Source organism: Lactuca virosa, chromosome 4 (genome assembly GCF_052849685.1).
Source record: "Lactuca virosa cultivar CGN04683 chromosome 4, Lactuca_virosa_CGN04683_v6, whole genome shotgun sequence".
Lineage (NCBI taxonomy): Eukaryota > Viridiplantae > Streptophyta > Magnoliopsida > Asterales > Asteraceae > Lactuca > Lactuca virosa.
This window is the reverse complement of record NC_136429.1, coordinates 193,452,146-193,472,011: the sequence shown is the minus strand read 5'-3', so window position 1 is coordinate 193,472,011 and position 19,866 is coordinate 193,452,146. Positions and strand designations below refer to the sequence as shown.

At 33.4% G+C, this 19,866-nt stretch overlaps 2 protein-coding genes across 2 annotated transcripts; one reads left to right on the top strand and one right to left on the bottom strand.

Moving 5' to 3' along the window:
• Positions 1-1,678: 1,678 nt before the first annotated feature.
• LOC145107855 (Tetratricopeptide repeat (TPR)-like superfamily protein) lies at positions 1,679-12,111 on the top strand. Its single transcript, XM_079044809.1, has 23 exons — positions 1,679-2,026; positions 2,120-2,181; positions 2,258-2,350; positions 2,713-2,785; positions 4,609-4,968; positions 5,058-5,122; positions 5,304-5,435; positions 5,542-5,583; positions 5,681-6,202; positions 6,284-6,438; positions 6,567-7,041; positions 7,146-7,208; positions 7,283-7,384; positions 7,480-7,797; positions 7,881-7,973; positions 8,765-8,866; positions 8,948-9,052; positions 9,140-9,273; positions 9,371-9,554; positions 9,624-9,755; positions 9,975-10,087; positions 10,187-10,265; positions 10,617-12,111. The coding sequence occupies exons 1-23, from the start codon at positions 1,957-1,959 to the stop codon at positions 11,985-11,987; spliced, it is 4,845 nt and encodes a 1,614-aa protein (XP_078900935.1). The 5' UTR covers positions 1,679-1,956; the 3' UTR covers positions 11,988-12,111.
• A 645-nt stretch (positions 12,112-12,756) lies between these two features.
• LOC145168666 (VQ motif-containing protein 11-like) lies at positions 12,757-13,488 on the bottom strand. The gene has a single exon (XM_079087416.1). It carries the CDS (start codon positions 13,463-13,465, stop codon positions 12,830-12,832), a length of 636 nt encoding a protein of 211 aa, XP_078943542.1. The 5' UTR covers positions 13,466-13,488; the 3' UTR covers positions 12,757-12,829.
• Between the last annotated feature and the right edge of the window lie 6,378 nt (positions 13,489-19,866).

Sequence of the window (19,866 nt, the reverse complement as noted above, 5' to 3'; positions counted from 1 at the left end):
CTCGGTCGTCTTCAGCACTATCTCAGTGTTGCCCATAACTCTCTGCCCCACCTCTCCCCAAAAACGATCCTAGGTAGGATCTCGATCTTGACAACCTTGATATATATATATATATATATATATATATATATATATATATATATATATATATATATATATATATATATATATATATATATATATATAAATGATAGTTTTCTCTTAAATATGATATCTTATTAACGATATCTATGAATTATATAAACACAGGGAAAACGTCCAAGTCATAGGAATGTCAACAAGGACAAACGGAACGGGAAATACATCCCCCGCCCCGCCCTCGTTCCCGATTGATTTTGGTCTGCATTTTTTTGGGCTAAAAGAAGTTATTGTTTTTGACTAAAAGAAGCTGTTTTTTATAACAAATAATTATTTATAGCATAATTTTACATGTTAAAAACAAAAAGTTAGAGCATCTTAAAAACATTATAATAACAACTTAAAAACATGTTTTTTATTGAATTTTAGAAGCTCAAAATAATATTATTGTTTATTATATTTATATAATTAATATATGTAAATATATGTAAAATTTATTAAGGGGGGGGGGGGGGCATGGGGGTTTCGAGACGGGACTGTCCGCCCCCGTCCCCGCCTCCGATTTTTTTAAATAAATACCTCCAAACGGGACGGGCCGCCACGAGACTTTTTGGCATCCTTAGCAAGTCATTTGGCATCCAATTAAATATAGAGTAAATTACATTTTTGGTCCCTATAGTTTGGTTAGATTCTTATTTTCAGACTAATCTTTGAAAATTTGACAAAATGCATCGCTATGGTTTAAAGAAATTACAATTTATATCCTTAGTCCATTTAAAAAGACCATTTTATCCTTATTTTTTTATATTTTATATATATATATATATATATATATATATATATATATATATATATATATATATATATATATAATATAGTTTTTTCTTTATGAAACTAATTGGTTGTTCTGTTAGTTCTAATTTATTATCAAGCTGATAAAGGATATATGTTTTGTTGACGTCGAATCCTTAGATATTGACCTTTATTAATTAAACTAAGTTAAAGTTTGTATTAGTGTTTTTTGAAACAAAAAAATAATAATAATAATAATAATTAGATTGTATTAGTTAACTATTGAAATTTAATAGTTAGATTGTATAAATTAATAAAATATAAATTTGCAGTGCGGTGCGGTTTGAACCTCAATTTTCTAACTTCAAACAACAAAACGCACTCTATAGTGTTGTTTATAAAAAATACAAACCGTAAACTGCACCGCAAAAATCGAAAACCACATAATGCAGTACGGTATGATGTGGTGCGGTGCAGACGGTTTATGCGGTTTGATGCACACCCCTAGTTCATATAACATTTATGTCAATAAAAAATACAAAATTTTATAATGATAAATCAAAAAGTACAAAATTGAAAACTAAGTGATTAAATCTTAAAAAAACTAAGTGATAAATCTTAAAAAAAAAAAAAATTACTACATAAATAGAATAATTTGATTACTTTTAATGATACTGTAAACTTTTTTAATTATAATTTTAAAGATTCTTGACACGTTTGAATGTATATATCATCTTATATAACAAAGTTAATTGTGAACCCTATTTATAAATACTATAATATTTTTCTCTCCTTCACAATGTCACACACTCTCTCTTAAAAGGGCCATCACATGTATCTTGTAGTTAGAGAGAGAGAGAGAGAATCACAGTAGCAAAGGAGAGGCCAGGAAAATTTCAGAAATCCACAAATAGAGATAGCTCTTAAGACACACTCTTATCCTTATATCTTCATCTTCATATATCTTCACATATCAACCAATTCTTCATTAATTTCTCAAATGGCATTTTCCATTCGCCATTGAAGAACCCTCTTTTTTCCATTCCATTCTCAATACACGGAAACAATAAAAACAACTCAGAAGCTATGGCACCGAGGTCGAACAGAGGAAAAGGAAACAAAACCAAAGCCGATAAGAAGAAGAAGGAAGAAAAAGGTCTTCTTCTTCTCATAATCTTCTCTGTTCTCTAATCGAAATCTCATTCAGAATCAAAAACATTTACAGTAACATGATTTTTAATTTTTGCAGTTGTTCCTAGTGTTCTAGACATAACTATCATCACTCCTTATGAAACTCAAGTTATACTCAAGGTAATTACAACTAAGGCTTTTCGAATTCATTTACTTTGTTAGATAGATTTCAACTTAATTTGTAACGAAAATGCAGGGCATCTCTACAGACAAAATACTCGACGTGAAGAAATTACTAGCTGTTAATGTCGATACGTGCCATCTAACCAATTACTCTCTCTCACACGAGGTGAACTTCCCATAGAAATTCACGATAATTGCATTAATTTGGTTTGAACATTTCAGATTAATTATCAATAACACTCATTACTAATTACTAAAACTATTGATGAATAATTACTATGTTTTCGGCGCTAATTTCAATCCTTGATTATTGGAGAAATTGGTGACAAAACTAATTTCTAGACCCAAATTCTGAAATTCACGACACCATTAAAGCTGTAATTAATGATGAACAGCATGTCATCGTGAAATTGGTCTGAATTTGAAAATTTTGGCTCTAGAAATAAGGGGTAGACTGTAATTAATTATTGGCATTGAAAATGGCTGTAAATCTGTAATAATTAGTTGGCATTGAATAATTTTGAACAGGTTAAAGGAGCAAAGTTGAATGATAGGGTGGATTTGGTTTCTTTGAAGCCATGTTTGATGAAGATGGTTGAAGGTAGGTTGCTTTTTTCACCAATATCCCACAAAACTACAAACCATAAATCATCGATTAAATCTTATATATACATTTATATCAACATATATATGTATATAAATGTATGTATTTAGTTATAATATTTTCTTGACTTTTTTTTTGGGTTTTTAAATATTTGTTAACTACAACTCCTATGAAATATCGCTTGTCTAGATCTTTGGATGCAGTTCAAACAAGGAAAAAAAATTGAAAGCTTTTTAAAGAAAAAATTGAATGCATATTCCTAGAGCTGTCATATTTATTAAAGAAATCACAGCTACATAAGATAGATTTCTTAAAATAGTAATGCTTTTTTTTATAAAAAGGTTTCAGTTAAAAGAATATTTATTTATTGTTATTGTTATTATTACATTATAAAATTGATTTTTTGTTGAAATTGTTAGTTTCATTAAATTGCCACCTCTAGTTTTATTAAATTGCCTATATGTATTTAATGTTTCTCTTTTACATAAAAAAAAAATTATTTATTTACTTATTAATGCCTACATATTATATGTTTTTTTTTACTAAGTTATATATTTTTTGAAAAACAAAAATTTATTGATATAAAGGTATATTCTACCAAAATGCCCAAGGGATACATGACAAAATTATTGTGTACACCAATGTCGTACGCTATGGCATGTTCTTTACTTATTTTTAAAAGCTCACCCAATCGTGAATTTAAATGATTACACAAACCTCGAAAAACAATATAAAAACCCAATTGGGAGGATAGAAAAACTATTAAATATTTCTGCCAATTATCTTTTTTTAGTATTAAATAATTAAGATTGCGGAGTTTCAAACAAATATTATACAACAAAAGTTCTAATTCTTTCACTGATTGCTTTTGCTTCTGATTTTAGCTTTAAATAGTCAATGTAAAGGTATAAATAAACAGAAACAATATTATGAATTTATGATTATAATAAAATAACTTTTATAATTGTATTTGATACAGAATTACTATTTTTTTTAATTAAGAATAATTTAAACTCAAACAAAAGTTTTGTATGAAATCGATGTGTTTTAATAGGTACAGATATACTTGTTTCACCTGTTACATATAAGTTTCGTCTTATTCATTTTGCCACTTTACATAACCCAATGGGTTCATTCTGCCATCAATAATAAACTTCACAAAATTAAAAATCATGACTATTGACTAGTCAACTTTTTTTTATATAATTTTTTAGTTATATTTCTGTCTTTTGATTTCCTTCAAAGTTTTCCTTATTATTTATTTATGTCTTTTAATTTCCATAAAAGCTTCCTTTGCAATATTCCCAACTTGTCCATTTTTGTCGGGTAGTTTCACAATTATATAAAATTACCAATAACTTTCTTACTTTTTATATTTTTATGGAATTTGGAGTTTTACATGTTTATAACGCTCTTGAAGATACTTATCTGTTTGGAAAAAGTAAAATTGAGAACTATTTTATTAAAAAATTAAAATTAAAACACTTTCATAAATTAATACTTTTGAAAAGTTACATAATTATATATTATATATAAGTAATATGGTTTAACGGAATAGCTCATGATATATACTAGAAATTAATGAGATATGTTTTTGTATTTATTTAGCATAGCAAGCTATTATTTTATTAGTTGATATAATGTTGATCATTAAAATTACAGACATAATATAAAATTATATTTCAGAAGGTTTATTTTTATAATGTGAGGTGATATTTAATTTCTCTTTTGAAAAATAAAATATATCGATTTATAGAATATTTGTAAAGTTTGAAGACACGTGTTTTATATTTACAAAATTGCCGTTGACATTTTTGAAGAGGACTACACCGAGGAGGCGCATGCGGTGGCGCACGTGCGGAGGCTATTGGATATCGTCGCGAGCACAACGCGTTTCGGGAAGCCCAAGGCGAGAAGAGCCACCACAGTCGCCGGAGGAGAAGCTCGATCCAAGAAGGGACGATCTCAAAATGTGCAGGTTACAGCCGGCCGACCTGTCTCTCCCTTGTCTGATGGAGGAGAAACCGTTGAAAATGGCGGTTCCTCCGAAACAGAGACAACTGCGGCTGCAACTTCTCCGGTGTCGGGGAACCTCGACATGGCAGCCATTCATCCGGTTCCGAAGCTCTCCGATTTCTACGAATTCTTCTCTTTCTCAAATCTCTCTCCACCTATCTTACGTAAGCACTACGTTTCCTTTTGAGTTTTCGTTCTTATCGGAGATTAACGCCTGTTTAATTAATCGGTCTCTGGCATTTTTAATTCTCAGAATTGAAAAGAACTGATAGCCAGGATGCGCAGGAGAAGCGCGAGGGCGATCACTTCGAAATGCAGGTTCTCTCTCAAACTCACACACATTGTTTCTCGAGACGAAACTCCATTGTCACACAATTATGAAATCATAAATTGCCATCACAACTTAAGAAGTTGTTTGTGTCGATCATAAAATTCAACATACTTTGAAGAAAAAACAGTGAATTATTCGCAAAGATGATAATATCTTCTCTATTTGCAGATTAAAATATGTAACGGAAAGTTATTTCAAGTAGTTGCATCCACAAAGGGCTTCTACGCCTTGGGAAAGCAATTTTTGCAAAGCCATTCCCTGGTGGATCTTCTTCAACAGCTCAGCCAAGCTTTTGCTAACGTCAGTATATTATTTCCTTTTCTGCTTCATCTCTATGTTCTCTCTTCTATTAATTGGAAGAAATGTGTAAGAGAAAAATACTCAATTTTATGTTGAAATTATGCAGGCATATGATTCCTTGATGAAAGCCTACTTAGAACATAATAAGGTAATATATATTTGTTTGCTTATCCGAAATACTTCTACATTGATGCTATAAGAGTGTAATTTGAAACTGACATTATGTTTTTTTTTTTTTTTTTCAGTTTGGTAATCTTCCATATGGTTTTCGGGCAAACACTTGGTTAGTTCCTCCATCCATTTTGGACTCAGAATCAAACTTCCAGCCACTTTCATCAGAAGATGAAAACTGGGGTGGCAATGGTGGAGGCCAAGGGCAAAATGGTCAACATGACCATAGACCATGGGCCACAGAGTTTGCAATATTAGCCAACCTTCCTTGCAAGACTGAGGAAGAAAGGGTGATTCGTGATCGAAAGGCATTCTTGCTTCATAGCTTGTTTGTTGATGTCTCTATCTTTAAAGCTGTTTCAACCATACGCAAAGTCATAGATTCTGTTGCAACATCAAACTGTTCTCCAGGATCAATAGTACGTGAGGATCGTGTGGGGGACTTGTTTATTACAGTGAGGCGTGATGCAGCTGATGCAAGCTCAAAGTCAGAAGTGAAGGTAGTTGGTGTTGGATCTCCTACCATGTCTTCTGATGAAGTTGCTATAACAAATTTACTCAAAGGAATAACAGCAGATGAGAGTGCAGTAGTCCATGTAAGTATGCCTGAACTCATTCTTCTGCTAGCTATGGAATCTAAATAAATATAGCCAACTTTTACTATTTACAAATTACAGGACACCACCTCCCTGGGTACTGTATTTGTAAGACATTGTGGATATACAGCAACTGTAAAGATTGTTGGTGACATCAAAAAGACAAAGTTCATATCACAAGATATATCGATTGATGATCAACCAGAAGGTGGAGCTAATTCCCTTAACATTAACAGGTATGTAATTAATAAATTCCAAGATTATAAACTGATATTTCTGGATAACCAAATCACAATAACAAAAGATCCCCAAAATGAGTAGTAAATTAGTAACATAATACTCGTTTATATGGAACCTTTTACAGCTTAAGGGCTCTGCTTCCCAACTCAAGAGATGTGGAATTATCAGGATCCCTGTCATCTGAACAGGGGAATTTTGAAGCTTCAAGGTGTTTGGTTAAACAAGTAATAAAAGAAAGTTTGAAGAATCTGGAAAAGTCAGAAGCTTCTGGAAAGCCTATCAGATGGGAATTGGGATCTTGTTGGGTACAGCATCTGCAAAAGCAGGAAACACCATCAGGAGACAATTCACCCAATCAAGATAAAGCTGAAACAGTGGTTAAAGGCTTAGGAAAACAATTTAAAATGCTGAAAAAGCGGGAAAAGAAGCAAAACGATGCTGATTCCTCTGATGAAACAGAAGAAAACAATTTAGGTCAAGAAAGCAGTGTCAGTGAGTCAGACATCAAAGAGTCAAACTCGGAGTCAGAGTTGACTAAACTGATTCTAGAAGAAGCCTTCTTAAGGTTGAAAGAAAGTGGAACTGGTCTTCATTTGAAGGTTTGTTCATCTCTTTTCAAAAATAAAAGCAAGGAATTACTTTCATACTTTGTTTGAAAAGGCTAAGTGCTCTCTTTAATCTTTATATGCTCCTTGTATAACAGTCACAAGATGAGCTTATTGAAATGGCACATGCTTATTATGATGAAGTTGCATTGCCTAAACTGGTAATATACTTTTTTACATAATAAAATTTACCATATACTTCAATGGCAAAATGAAAAATTTGGTCTTTTTTTAGGTGACAGATTTTGCATCACTTGAACTTTCTCCAGTTGATGGGCGAACACTCACTGATTTCATGCATTTAAGAGGGTTACGTATGCGCTCTTTGGGACGTGTGGTGAGTTTTTTGAATAATGTTCCAAGATTTCCATTTACATTTATTAATAAATAAAAAATAATAAATATCTGACCTACTCTAATTTTACTAATTAGGTTGAACTTGCTGAGAAGCTTCCTCATATACGATCACTATGTATTCATGAGATGGTGACACGTGCCTTTAAGCATATACTTGAAGCTGTTGTTGCTTCTGTTGAAAACTTTGCTGAGTTGTCAGCAACAATTGTGTCAGCTTTAAATTTCTTGTTTGGGGTGTGGGGAATAGATGATAAGAGTAAAGAATTTACTGAAGATCAAAGTCTTAAGTTACATTGGTTGCAATCTTTTTTGGCAAAGAGATATGATTGGAAGATGAAGGATGAATACCAACAGTTGAGGAAGTTATCAGTTCTCCGTGGACTCTGTCACAAGGTACCATTTAACATCAACTTTTTGTTTAGTTTTTCAATTTTATAAAAAATAAATAAGATACTGATAGCTTCAACCACATCCAGATTGGTTTGGAATTGGTTTCACGAGACTATGATATGGAAACTCCAAATCCGTTTAGGAGTTCTGATGTTATCAGCATGGTCCCAGTTTGTAAGGTAGCTCTCTCTCTCTCTCTCTCTCTCTCTCTCTCTCTCTCTCACACACACACACACACACACACACACACACACACAAAAGTCAAAGACATGGATTGGATGAAGTGGCTGAATGGATAATGATTTCTGTCTGGATAAAATGTTGTATGCATAAAGTCTCTTCCTTTTTTGGACAGAAATCAACTATCTGAATCTGAGTAAATGACCATTTTACCCTTCTGTAAAGACATGATGGTAAATAACAAATGATTGTTTATTTAAGAACTGTTGTAAATCACAGCTTATATTCTATAAATAATAGTACAAATTTAATTATATTTAGTCATAATATGATTAGTAACCTCAAATTGAACACAATATTTAATCATAATATTAATAATAATTCAAACCGAACCTAATAGTTAAGAATTGTTTTGACTCTTTCTAAATTTCAGCTTTATCAAATATGTTTAGCCAAGAAGGGTTTAATTAGTTTTGATCTTGATAAGTTATTAGACTTGAAAATTATGTAATTCAAAGTTGAGTATTTAATAATGTTATTCACATTTTTATAATCTTATTAGCTAATTATGTAATCCAAAGTTCGAATATTTTATAATCTCATTAGTTAATTTCCCTAAAATCGGATGAAAAGTACTAATCAATATAAGAAAAAGTAAGGGGAAATAGGTAAAGGGTTAGTGTCTGAATACATTAAACTAGTTTTTTTTTTTTTACTTAACCCATTAAGTCATTCTGTCTAGATTAAAGTAAAAAAGAAACAACACCTAACATTAATGTGTATGTAACAGCATGTATTATGTTCATCTGCTGATGGGCGGACGTTACTAGAGTCTTCCAAAATTGCCCTTGATAAAGGAAAACTAGAAGATGCAGTTAACTATGGAACCAAGGTAACATTAATTCAAAAAGTTTCATTCTTTATATAAATAAAAGTAAGTTGTTATTTGTTAATATTTGTATAAATATTGAAGGCACTTGCAAAGATGATAGCTGTATGTGGTCCTTATCACCGAACTACTGCTAGTGCATACAGTCTCCTTGCAGTAGTTCTTTACCACACTGGTGACTTCAATCAGGTAAATAAATTCATATAAAAATCTATTTACTATTCTCATGGAAAAATCTACCTTTTTGTTAAATAATTATAATCTTGTGTAATGTAGGCAACAATTTATCAACAAAGGGCTTTGGACATAAATGAGAGAGAACTTGGGCTTGATCATCCAGACACAATGAAAAGTTACGGGGATCTTTCGGTCTTTTACTATCGTCTCCAACATATTGAACTGGCACTCAAGTAAGTCAATCATGTTGACTTTTTAGTCAAACATTTGACCAGGTGGTTAATGATTAATAAAATAAATTAATATTACATTGTGATTGTGTTTTCACAGATATGTCAATCGTGCTCTGTTTCTTTTGTATTTCACTTGTGGACTCTCGCACCCCAACACAGCTGCTACTTATATTAATGTGGCTATGATGGAAGAGGGTATGGGAAATGTCCATGTTGCCCTCAGATACCTTCATGAAGCCTTAAAGTGTAACCAAAGATTACTAGGAGCTGATCACATACAGGTCCCTCTCTCTCTCTCTCACACACACACACACATACAGTTGTTTGACTAAATATGTTTGACTCTACAGACTGCTGCAAGCTATCATGCCATAGCTATAGCTCTTTCATTGATGGAAGCTTATTCCTTAAGCGTGCAACATGAGCAAACTACATTGCAGATTCTTCAAGCAAAATTGGGAGTAGAGGATCTTCGTACTCAGGTAAGCATTCTGCTTTAAATTTTTTACCCATTATAGCAATGAGATTTGAATTATGATGACATGAGTTAAAATAAAAACTTTCTAAATATTTTGCCACATCAGCAGTATTATTACACGTGTACATCCTACGTGGACAATGACATTGCATAAAGCCTTGGAACAGATTTCAGATGATGGGGTATTGATTTGTGTTTTCTTTTTTAATTTTGATGTGATTAGGATGCTGCTGCATGGCTTGAATATTTTGAATCAAAAGCATTAGAGCAGCAAGAAGCAGCAAGAAATGGAACTCCAAAACCAGATGCATCGATTGCAAGCAAGGGTCATCTTAGGTATTAATATGGTATATCCAATTTTTACTCAAATGTAGAAGACTGTTTAATAGTTTATCTCTGTTGACTAATAAATTTACTTTGACTTCATTCTTGCAGTGTATCAGATCTACTTGATTTCATTAATCCAGATCAGGATTCCAAGGGAGGAGATGCACAGAGGAAACGCCGTACCAAGGTAGTTAAATACAGAGTTTAACAAAGCAACAAAAGTTTTTTTTAACAAATATATTTTAAATACTTAACTTGACCTACAAACTGGGTTTGTTTGGTTGGATGGAATGGAATTGGATGGGGTAATGGAATTAGCAAGGTGATGGAATGAGTGATTACATTCCATGGTCATGTTTGGTTAGCCTAGTTGAACGAAATAAATTTTTGGATGGAGTTTTTATATTATATGTAAATACAAGATATATATAACTTTAAATATATTCTATATATTATTGTAATTACAATTAACGAACTTGAATGTGGAAACCGGAAACTGAAAAATAAAATAAAGTATATTCTGCTACTATATTATCAGGCATCACCAGTTGGCGAAAAGTCTCCTGAAGTACAAACACAAACAGATTCAAAAAACGCCTATACTGCAGTTCATGATACTGTTGAAACCACTAGTATTCAAGAAGATGAACCAGAGGTGGTAATCCAAAAAGCGAAAAAGGACGAAAATACCCCTAAAAATGTAACACTAGTCACAGAAGAATTCCAAGAACCAATCTCTGATGAAGGATGGCAAGAAGCCAATCCAAAGATCCGGTCTGGGTCAGGACACACGGGTCAAAAAAAGTTCAACCGAAGACGTCCGGACCTAACCAAACTACACATCCAGGAAAAAAAGGAAGCCGTTGTCATTCCAAAAGTAACCCCAAGAACAAGTTCAATTTCCAAAATCACCCCTAGGGTTTCCCCAACTACCGCAACTATGGCTTCCAAGTCTGTCTCATACAAAGCAGTTGCAGTCGCCCCACCAGGTACAATTCTCAAACCCTTACTCGAAAAACAAGAACTTCACGAGGACAAAAACAACACGCCAGAGGATGAGGTCAAGAATGAACAACAACAACAACCTGATGTTGTGGATCTCACAATACCAGAGGATGAAGTCATAAAAGAAGTCGACACAGTTCACGAAGCTACACCAGAATCAGAAAAGTCAACAGAAGAAAATAAAGATTCAGAAACAAGTAGTAACACAGCAGACAATACAACTGAAACAAACGGAAGCAAACTTTCAGCTTCAGCTCAACCATTCAGCCCTCAAAACAACGTGTACGACGTCATCCCCGAATATCCACCAATCGCAGCTCGAGTCCCGTGTGGGCCCCGCTCGCCGTTATACTACCGAATGACACAATCGCAATCATTTCGGTTAAAAAACGGGTTCTTAAAATATCAAATCCCGGGAAGTGGGTTCGGGTCAGGGTCAGGCCCACGAATCATGAACCCACACGCACCCGAGTTTGTCCCAAAACGGGCCTGGCAGGGTTCGGAAGGTGGGACAATTGGGTCCGGGTCAGGGTCAGGGTCGAGTGAAGATGAGAAGGTGAAAAAGATGAGTTCGGATGTTGAGAAAGCTGAGCTGGCGAGACAGATTTTGTTGAGTTTTATTGTGAAATCGGTTCGTGATAACTCGGAGGTGAAAAGTGAAAGTGAGAGTGCACCCCCACAGTCACAGTCACAGACACAGACACCTGCGATTATGAAGATAATTTATGGGGATGATGAAGGAGTGGTGGAGAAAAATAAAGATGATAATGGAATTGGAAATGGAGATGGTGAAGGGTTTGTTATGGTGACGAAAAGGAGAAGGAATAAACAACAGTTTGCGAGTGGGGTGAGTGGGTTGTATGGACATACTCAACAGCAATCTGTGTCTGCTTCCGTGCGCTGAGTTGAGTTGAATGAATAAAATTGGTTCAAATCTGTTGCGATTATTGTTGTTGTTACTCTTGGTGTAAGAGGTTTTGTTTGACTCATAATAATAAAATCATAAATGCATTGCATCATGTTTCATATTTGACTTGACATGTTGGGTTGTCAGTTTTTTTCAAATATGACCATTTTGTTTTTGGATCAAATCAGTAAAAGGATAAAATACTCTATTTACTAACATTTAAAGGCAATGTTTAACAGAGATGGTGATAAAGACCAATCGTAAATCCAAAGGGACTCCCTATGTAACAAAATGTAAGATTGGACACAAGTTGTAATCAAAGATTATTTGAAAATAAGTATAAGAATTTACTTTATTGATTTATTTGATACATTGAATGATTTTTACCAATAGCAATTGACATATTTTGTATCCAGCCTTCAATTCACAAACCAACAACAATTTTTGGTTGTTATATCAATAAGCTATTGAAAAATCTATATTTAAATGGATTGGTAATTAAGCCTTTTCATTAAAAAAAAAGGTGTTATATCAATAAGCTATTGAAAAATCTATATTTTAATATGTTGAAAATGGGTGAATGTTTGGAATTTTTGTTTGAAAACATGTTTTCAAAGAAAACAAGTCTTGTGTAATATGTTCTTAGGATCGGATTCAAAATCATTTGGCATGATTGATATAAATGAAGTGTGTGGTTAACAACATATCCAAAATACATAACGTAACATGCAATTATTTATTAATTATCATTTTGTATAAAATTATTTTGTTAATTTATTGTATACTTAACGAGTCAAATCACATGATCACAATGAATGATTAAAACGACTGTGACGCTTTTATGAAGAATAAGATGGATCGTTTTTCGGTGACGTGAGCGGAAACAAAACTAAGAGTTCGGGTTCGGGTTCTCGAATCGGACTCGGGTGCAAGTAAAAACCCTTCTCTGCAATGGCTTTCTCTTCTTCTCCTTCTTTTTCCATCGGCGTTCCTGGGCTCCCTCTTCCACAAACAGCCAGCGTCGACACCGGCGATTCCTCCACCATCTGACCATCCCCACCGACAAACCCTACCACACTCTTGTCTCTCCCCACCACCAACGGAGACATGAAACAGACAGGCTGTGATACGTTGCTGAGAGTGATCTCGAGTTTCTTAACACTTTTCCTTCGTTCTTGAAGTTTATAACCGGATCTCCGGTGAACAGTGGGTTTTCCGGTGTGGCGGAAGGGGATTGAGTTTGGGAGTTTGTGGGCGGTGTCTCCGGTGAGTCTTTGGACGACGGCCCGGAAGTTAGAAGGGTCTGCTTGCACGAAGGTGGTGGAGTGTTGTGGTTTTAGACGAGGATCCGGGTCGGGTCCTTCTGAAGAAGCCATGAAAATTGAAAAAAAAAAATAATAGTAATAAATATTTGTTAGATATAAACGAAGAGAGAAGATGGGGAATGAAATGGATGTGATCAAACAATGTGGCATGTGGATATATACTGAAGCTAAAACTAACCAACCACAACATAACAGATGTAGGATTTTGATATGTGTTATGAGTTTTGACATGCAATTTGGGTTTAGATTTATGTTGCTTTTGGTTGTTTTGCTGTTTCTGTTATCAAACACTTTCTTACTTCACCGCCACGGGAGCTTCTTTGTCTTGATGCTTAACAGATTTTGTTTTATAAAACTTATCAAATAAATAAAGTTATATATATATATATATATATATATATATATATATATAGAGAGAGAGAGAGAGAGAGAGAGAGAGGTAAGTTCAATTGAGAAAATAAAAAAGGTTAGAATTGAGGAATCATTCTCAGCCACTTATTTAATCTAAGCATAAAAAGACACGGTGGCAAACTTGTAAATATGTTAATAACATTCAATCTCAAATACGTAACTATAGAGAATTAGATAACAGTTCGTTCATCATCAAAATTTCTCCTCCAACCTTCAACAATCATCCAGATTTCTTCAACTAAACCATCATCAATGTCATCCAGTGTTAATCAATCATCGATATTCATGGCTGGGAGGTTCGCCGTTCAAGACAGATTCACAACCCAAATTCATCAATTTCATCGATTTCTTTGTTGAATACTCCGAATGTTCGTAGATTGCAAGCATTTGTTAAAGTTCATAACGGATTTGGAACGGGAATTTCCCAGATTCGCAAACGAACTCAGTTGGAATAAAAATTTCTTCGTTGTTCATGAAATTGGAATCGGAGTTTTGGACTCGCAGTCACAGTCGACATTGAAGGACTCAGAATAGATACTCACAGGTTCCCAATCGGATTTTCGGAAATCAAAATCAAAATGAAAAATCGATCAGACATAGGATGTCGCATCTGAAGTCGAAATCGTATGCTATGAGAATTACTAAGAGAATAAATTGTTTAGCAATGCGAATACGTTCAACCTTACAATAATATCGTCTTTTTTATGCATTCTCGTTAATTAATTTTTTTTTTGTTCTCATACATCGTTTTTCACTCATTTTCATTCTAACAGAATACGACCCAATAAAACATTCTGACAGAAATGAGGATAATAATAATAAGTGTATGATTACCTTATAGACGATTTAATTAGTGAGAATGTGTGTTAATGACAATAGTTATGTAAGATTGAACATATTTATATCATCAAACAACATATTTTCTTTATCATTCTCATAGCATACGATAGATGTACAATAATTAGTTTGAATAGGATAAGCTAAGCTATATATATATATATATATATATATATATATATATATATATATATATATATATGAAATGACACAAATGCCTACTACATATTCTACTATATTTTTAAGGTTGGTCAATTTAGTTACTAAAGTTATTTTATTGCTTTATATGGACATAAGATCAGAAGTAACCTGTCTTTTTAGTCATCCAGACCTATTTTAACCGGTTTCAATGGGCACATCAGCGTTTTTTACCACCACACTTTATATGCCCGTTGATTATTTTCTCTTTTCTCTCTCCATGCTAAGCCCAAATGTAAGCCGGGGGAAAATTCTTTGGCAATAGATGAACTTGAAATCTACTCCTATGATCTGACAGTTCTCAAATCTCTTCGGGATGAAGCTTTTTGCATCTTTCCAACCGTAAGTCTGTTCCACAAAGCGCGAACATGTACAAGTATCTTAGTCTTGGTTGGAATGTCATATCCATCGACGTTGCAATCTTGCTGACATTCTCTAGGTACTAACAAAGGTTTAGGAGCATGTAACATCAATGTTTCCTTTACTATTAGTTTCAGGTAATGCAAGCTCTGTAAATTCGTTTCGATGATTGTGTCTCCTTTCACCACCGATCTCATTTATGTGTACTCTCTTAATCATGTTAGGGTTCTCCATGTTAATTACTCGTAGATAATTAATTGAAAACAATGTACATGTTTGGTGATTGGCAATTTGTATGGATATATATGAATTCAAAAACCCTGATGATAATTCTTTCCCATTTGTGCTCAAAGTTTGTTCAAATTATCACAAGGTCTGGAAGGGACAAGAGGTTCATGGGTTGGTTTGCAAATTGGGTTTCATTCTGATGTATTCGTTGGGAACACCCTTCTGCGATTTTATGGTGAATATAGTGGCGTAAATCATGCAGAGAAAGTGTTCAATAAAATGTCTACGGGAGACGTAGTGCCACCATCGCCAACTTGTTACTCGTGTCTGCAGCTATTAACGTCATTCCATCTATTGTCATCCACGTCATTGTTGATGTGTCCACTGAAACCTACTAAAATAGGTCTTGGTGATTAAAAAGACAAGTTACTTCTGACCTTATGCCTAAAGCAACAAAATAACTTTAGGGATAGAATCGACCAGTTTTTAAAACATTGTAGGCCATTTGTGTCATTTCCCCTAAAAGATATATATATATATATATATATATATATATATATATATATATATATATATATATATATATATATATATATATATTGTACTTCCGACATGAGATGAAAGTCACTATATTTACAAAAAAGAAAATTTCGGTTTTGATACTTCATTAATTTTTTTTCAAAAGCGACAACATTAAAAAAATCGATTTCGAGCACCTTTTATCTCAAATATCTTTTTCTGTTATTCGGTTTGTTAATTCGGTAACAAAGATGATTTAGGTGTTTTAGATCGAACATCATCATCCCGGAGATCCTTTTCTCCATATGTTTTGTGTAGCTAGTTAACATCTTCTTGTTTGATTCGAGGTGTTGATTCAGGAAACAAATTCATACCGATATCACCATATGGTGAAATCTTGATGGGTTTTAGTGTGTTCGAGGTGTTGATTAAGTAAACAAATTCATACTCATTCGTTGATTTGCAATGAATATTAATGTTTGTTGGAAGAATCAAACAAGAAGTTGTTAATGAGCAAACACAAAAACATACGTAGATAATGATCTTTAGGATGAAATTGTTTGACTTGAAACACCAAAATCATATTGTTATTGAATTAATAAGTTCAATAGTAGAAATAGATCTCCACGATAAAGATGTTTGAAATCTAAATAAATGATAATGTAATCACTTCTGAAAAAACAAAAATGGAGTCTCAAATATTTTTTGATAACATAGTAATTTTCATGCTAAGTTAGCATACCATTCCAATATAATGTTCTAACTTGACATGAAAATCGGGTAACCGGAAATGTTCCGATCAAAATGGTCAATATTTAATAAAACTGAAAGAAAAAAAATACAATGTTTGATTTATAACTAAAGGATAATGCGGTGTAAAAAAAACATAGTGTCTTTTATGTCATTTTTCCGAAAAACTATAAAGTATTATTTCTTGTATTAAATTTAAATAAAGAAAAGACATCATAAATGGTCCCTTTGGTTTCCCCAGATCTGAAGTTTAGTCCCCGTGGTTTAAAAACATCATACATGGTCCATGTGCTTTCAAAACTTTTGACGATTGGTCCTTATTGCTAACTCCGTTAAGTTTTGTCCGTTAAATGAAGGGCATTTTCGTCATTTCACTACCATAGTGACCATTTATGATGTTCTCTCGTATTTCTTTTTAAAAAAGAAAAAATCATATATAATTAAATATATAAAAGGTCTCTCTCTCTCTCTCTCTCACACACACTCTCTCTTTCTCTCTCTCTCTCTCTCTCTCTCTCTCTCTCTCTTTCTCATCCCATCGTATTCTTCAATTTTCATCCCATTTCAAGTTTCTTCAAAGCCCATCTCAATCTAAACCACCACCCCACAACCAGTAAATTGATTTGCTTTTCTCATTTTTCAATACCTTGAGTAATAGTTTCCAACGAGGCATTCATGCGTTTTAGATCTGCTCCATCACACACCACCCATTTATGATATGGGTTGTTTTTGCAGGTTTGAAAACCCACAGAGATTGGAGGTGGATGACTTCATTGAACAGTATCACAACATAATGTACAATACTCATCAAAGCAAACACAACCATCATAAATATAATTGAGAATGTTACATTGTTTCCAAGTATTGTATGTTTCAAAACTAATTACATTATGATGACAAAAATGAATAGTACGACGCCGTAACGTCCCATCCTCAAAAGCCTTGTGACTACCTGTTTAACGGTTTCCTGAGAATACAAGTAGTTTTGAAAAGTGTCAACAATTAAGTCGGTGAATTCGTAAGAGTTTTGTATGGCAAAAATTTGTAACTCTTTCCTTGTAAAAATGATAGTATTTGTTCCCATAAAATCCAATATTTTCGTAAAGATTAGTTGTAGTCTTAAAATCCTTAAGACCAAAAATGTGTAAGTATTCTTATACTTAAAAGAGTATTACGTAGTTTTATTCTTATATAAAACCATTTAAATGCATGTTACCCCGTAAACAAAATGTATCGTTGACTTCCCATGTGAGTTATTACAACCATGCTAAAACCAAAGTTGGCCTGCTACGACGTTCTTCAGGAGTCGGAATGTTAGACATTTGTCACCCCAGACCTGCCGGTCTAGCTGTAGCTAGCAGCTTAGGTGCGAGATTGTCAGTCTCATATAGATCTATACACATGTATCACGCTCTCTTACCGAGATTCTGGTTATAATTCAGGACTTTAGTGTATACTCTGGTAGGTACGGTGAAGACTTTGTCTCACATAATTGTTTCAACAAGTTTACGTTTAGTGTAAAGAAAACCCTTGTAAGTGTAAATATCATTTTTCCAAAGTATTAATATAGTGTATAATAATTATATACTCTTATATAATTATTCGTCTAGTCCCAAAATGTTAATGCTGGACAATCTGTCACGCCCCCGAACCAGAACGGCGGAAACGTCCTGAAGCGGGTGACGTCATTGTGTAGTATCATAACAATTGAATATAAATGAAACACAGCAATCCACACATCATACATTGAGATAACAACTTACATTGTTTTACATAGTGTATTTGTTCGCAAATTACAACAAAAGTGACATTAAAAAGGTAAATCCAAAATGCAGCTCATTATCCAGAATCCAAGGCTCTAGTACCTGATCAATGTGTTCCTGAGAATACAAGTCGTTTTGAAAAGCGTCAACATAGAATGTTGGTGAGTTCATAAGTGTATTTGTAATAAAACTTTGTAATATCTTTGTTTCTCATAGTTGGAAAACTTTAGAAAATCCGATATTTTCTGTAAAAGTGGTTTGTAAATCTTGTTTTCAAAATCATATATAGTTGCATGCGTTTTCTCTATTTTTCCTTTGTACAAATAAAAGAGTTGTGTTTTCCCAGAAAATCCTATATTTTCTGTATATAAAAGAGTTGTGTCTCCCCAAAAAATCCTATATATTCTGTATATAAAAGAGTTGTGTTTTCCTAGAAAATCCTATATTTTCTGTATATAAAAGAGTTGTGGTCTTAAAACCCTAAGACCGGAGTTGTGTTACTTGCTTGCAAAATAAACGAAACATAGTTTACACTTGGTAAAACTATTAAAGAGTATATTCTCGTAAATATAATCCTACTCTATGTGAGTCGTTATAACCATACTAATGTGACTAATGCGCCTGTCCTGACGTTCTTCAGGCGTCAGATACGAATAAGATATTTGTCACCCTAGACTGGCCTGCCTAGCTGTAGCGAACAGCTCAGGTGTGGGGTGTCAACCCCGTATAGATCTATACACAAATTCACGCGCTCCCTCCAGGAGACTCTGGTTATAACTACAGAACTTACGGTGTACGCTAGGTAGGTACGACGAAGAAAATCTCACAAGAGTCTTAACAGGTTTACTTGGACATTTCGAATAATTCATATAATGTTCTTGAGATAAATTGAGAACCCTAGTTTTACGACTCACACTTTCACCGCTTTAAAACATACAGTTTAATACGTGTATCGTTAAAAGCTCTATGGTGAGTAGATTATGACACGCGAAGATTCCTGTCGTAAAACTATGTTTTGTTTTGCCAGTTTTATTATTTATAAAGATGTTTATAAATAATTTCTAGTTGTGCGCTCTTACTGTCACTTTATCAAACGAAAACTTATTTTAACAAAGTGAACAAGTGTTATGGTGGACTTTTAACTCACCCAAATATTTTATTCAAAGCTTATAAATATTATTGGTAAAATTCATAGGTCCAAAATTTACCATTATTCAAACTTTTATAACTAAAAATACATTAACATGTTTTTCTTGTCAAATCTCATGATTCTCAACCTATGTTAAAAGAACCTTTTTCTTGTTTCATTTTTAACATAGTGTCAAAATATGTATAATTTTGGTAGGATAAAACTTTGCTTCAAACACTTGATTCTTGTACCAAATTTTCGAGTTTAGTAAAGTTAGTATGGGATGATGGCACTTCAACACAAAAACACATACATACACATATATACATGCAAATATACAAGGATTTCTAACCAAG

Coding starts and splice junctions, on each gene's coding strand:
- LOC145107855 (XM_079044809.1), top strand. CDS start 1,957: ATGGCACCGAGGTCGAACAGAGGAAAAGGAAACAAAACCAAAGCCGAT. Junction 2,786..4,608: donor TTTGATGAAGATGGTTGAAG/GTAGGTTGCTTT, acceptor ACATTTTTGAAG/AGGACTACACCGAGGAGGCG. Junction 10,088..10,186: donor GCAAGCAAGGGTCATCTTAG/GTATTAATATGG, acceptor TCATTCTTGCAG/TGTATCAGATCTACTTGATT.
- LOC145168666 (XM_079087416.1), bottom strand. CDS start 13,465: ATGCCACATTGTTTGATCACATCCATTTCATTCCCCATCTTCTCTCTT.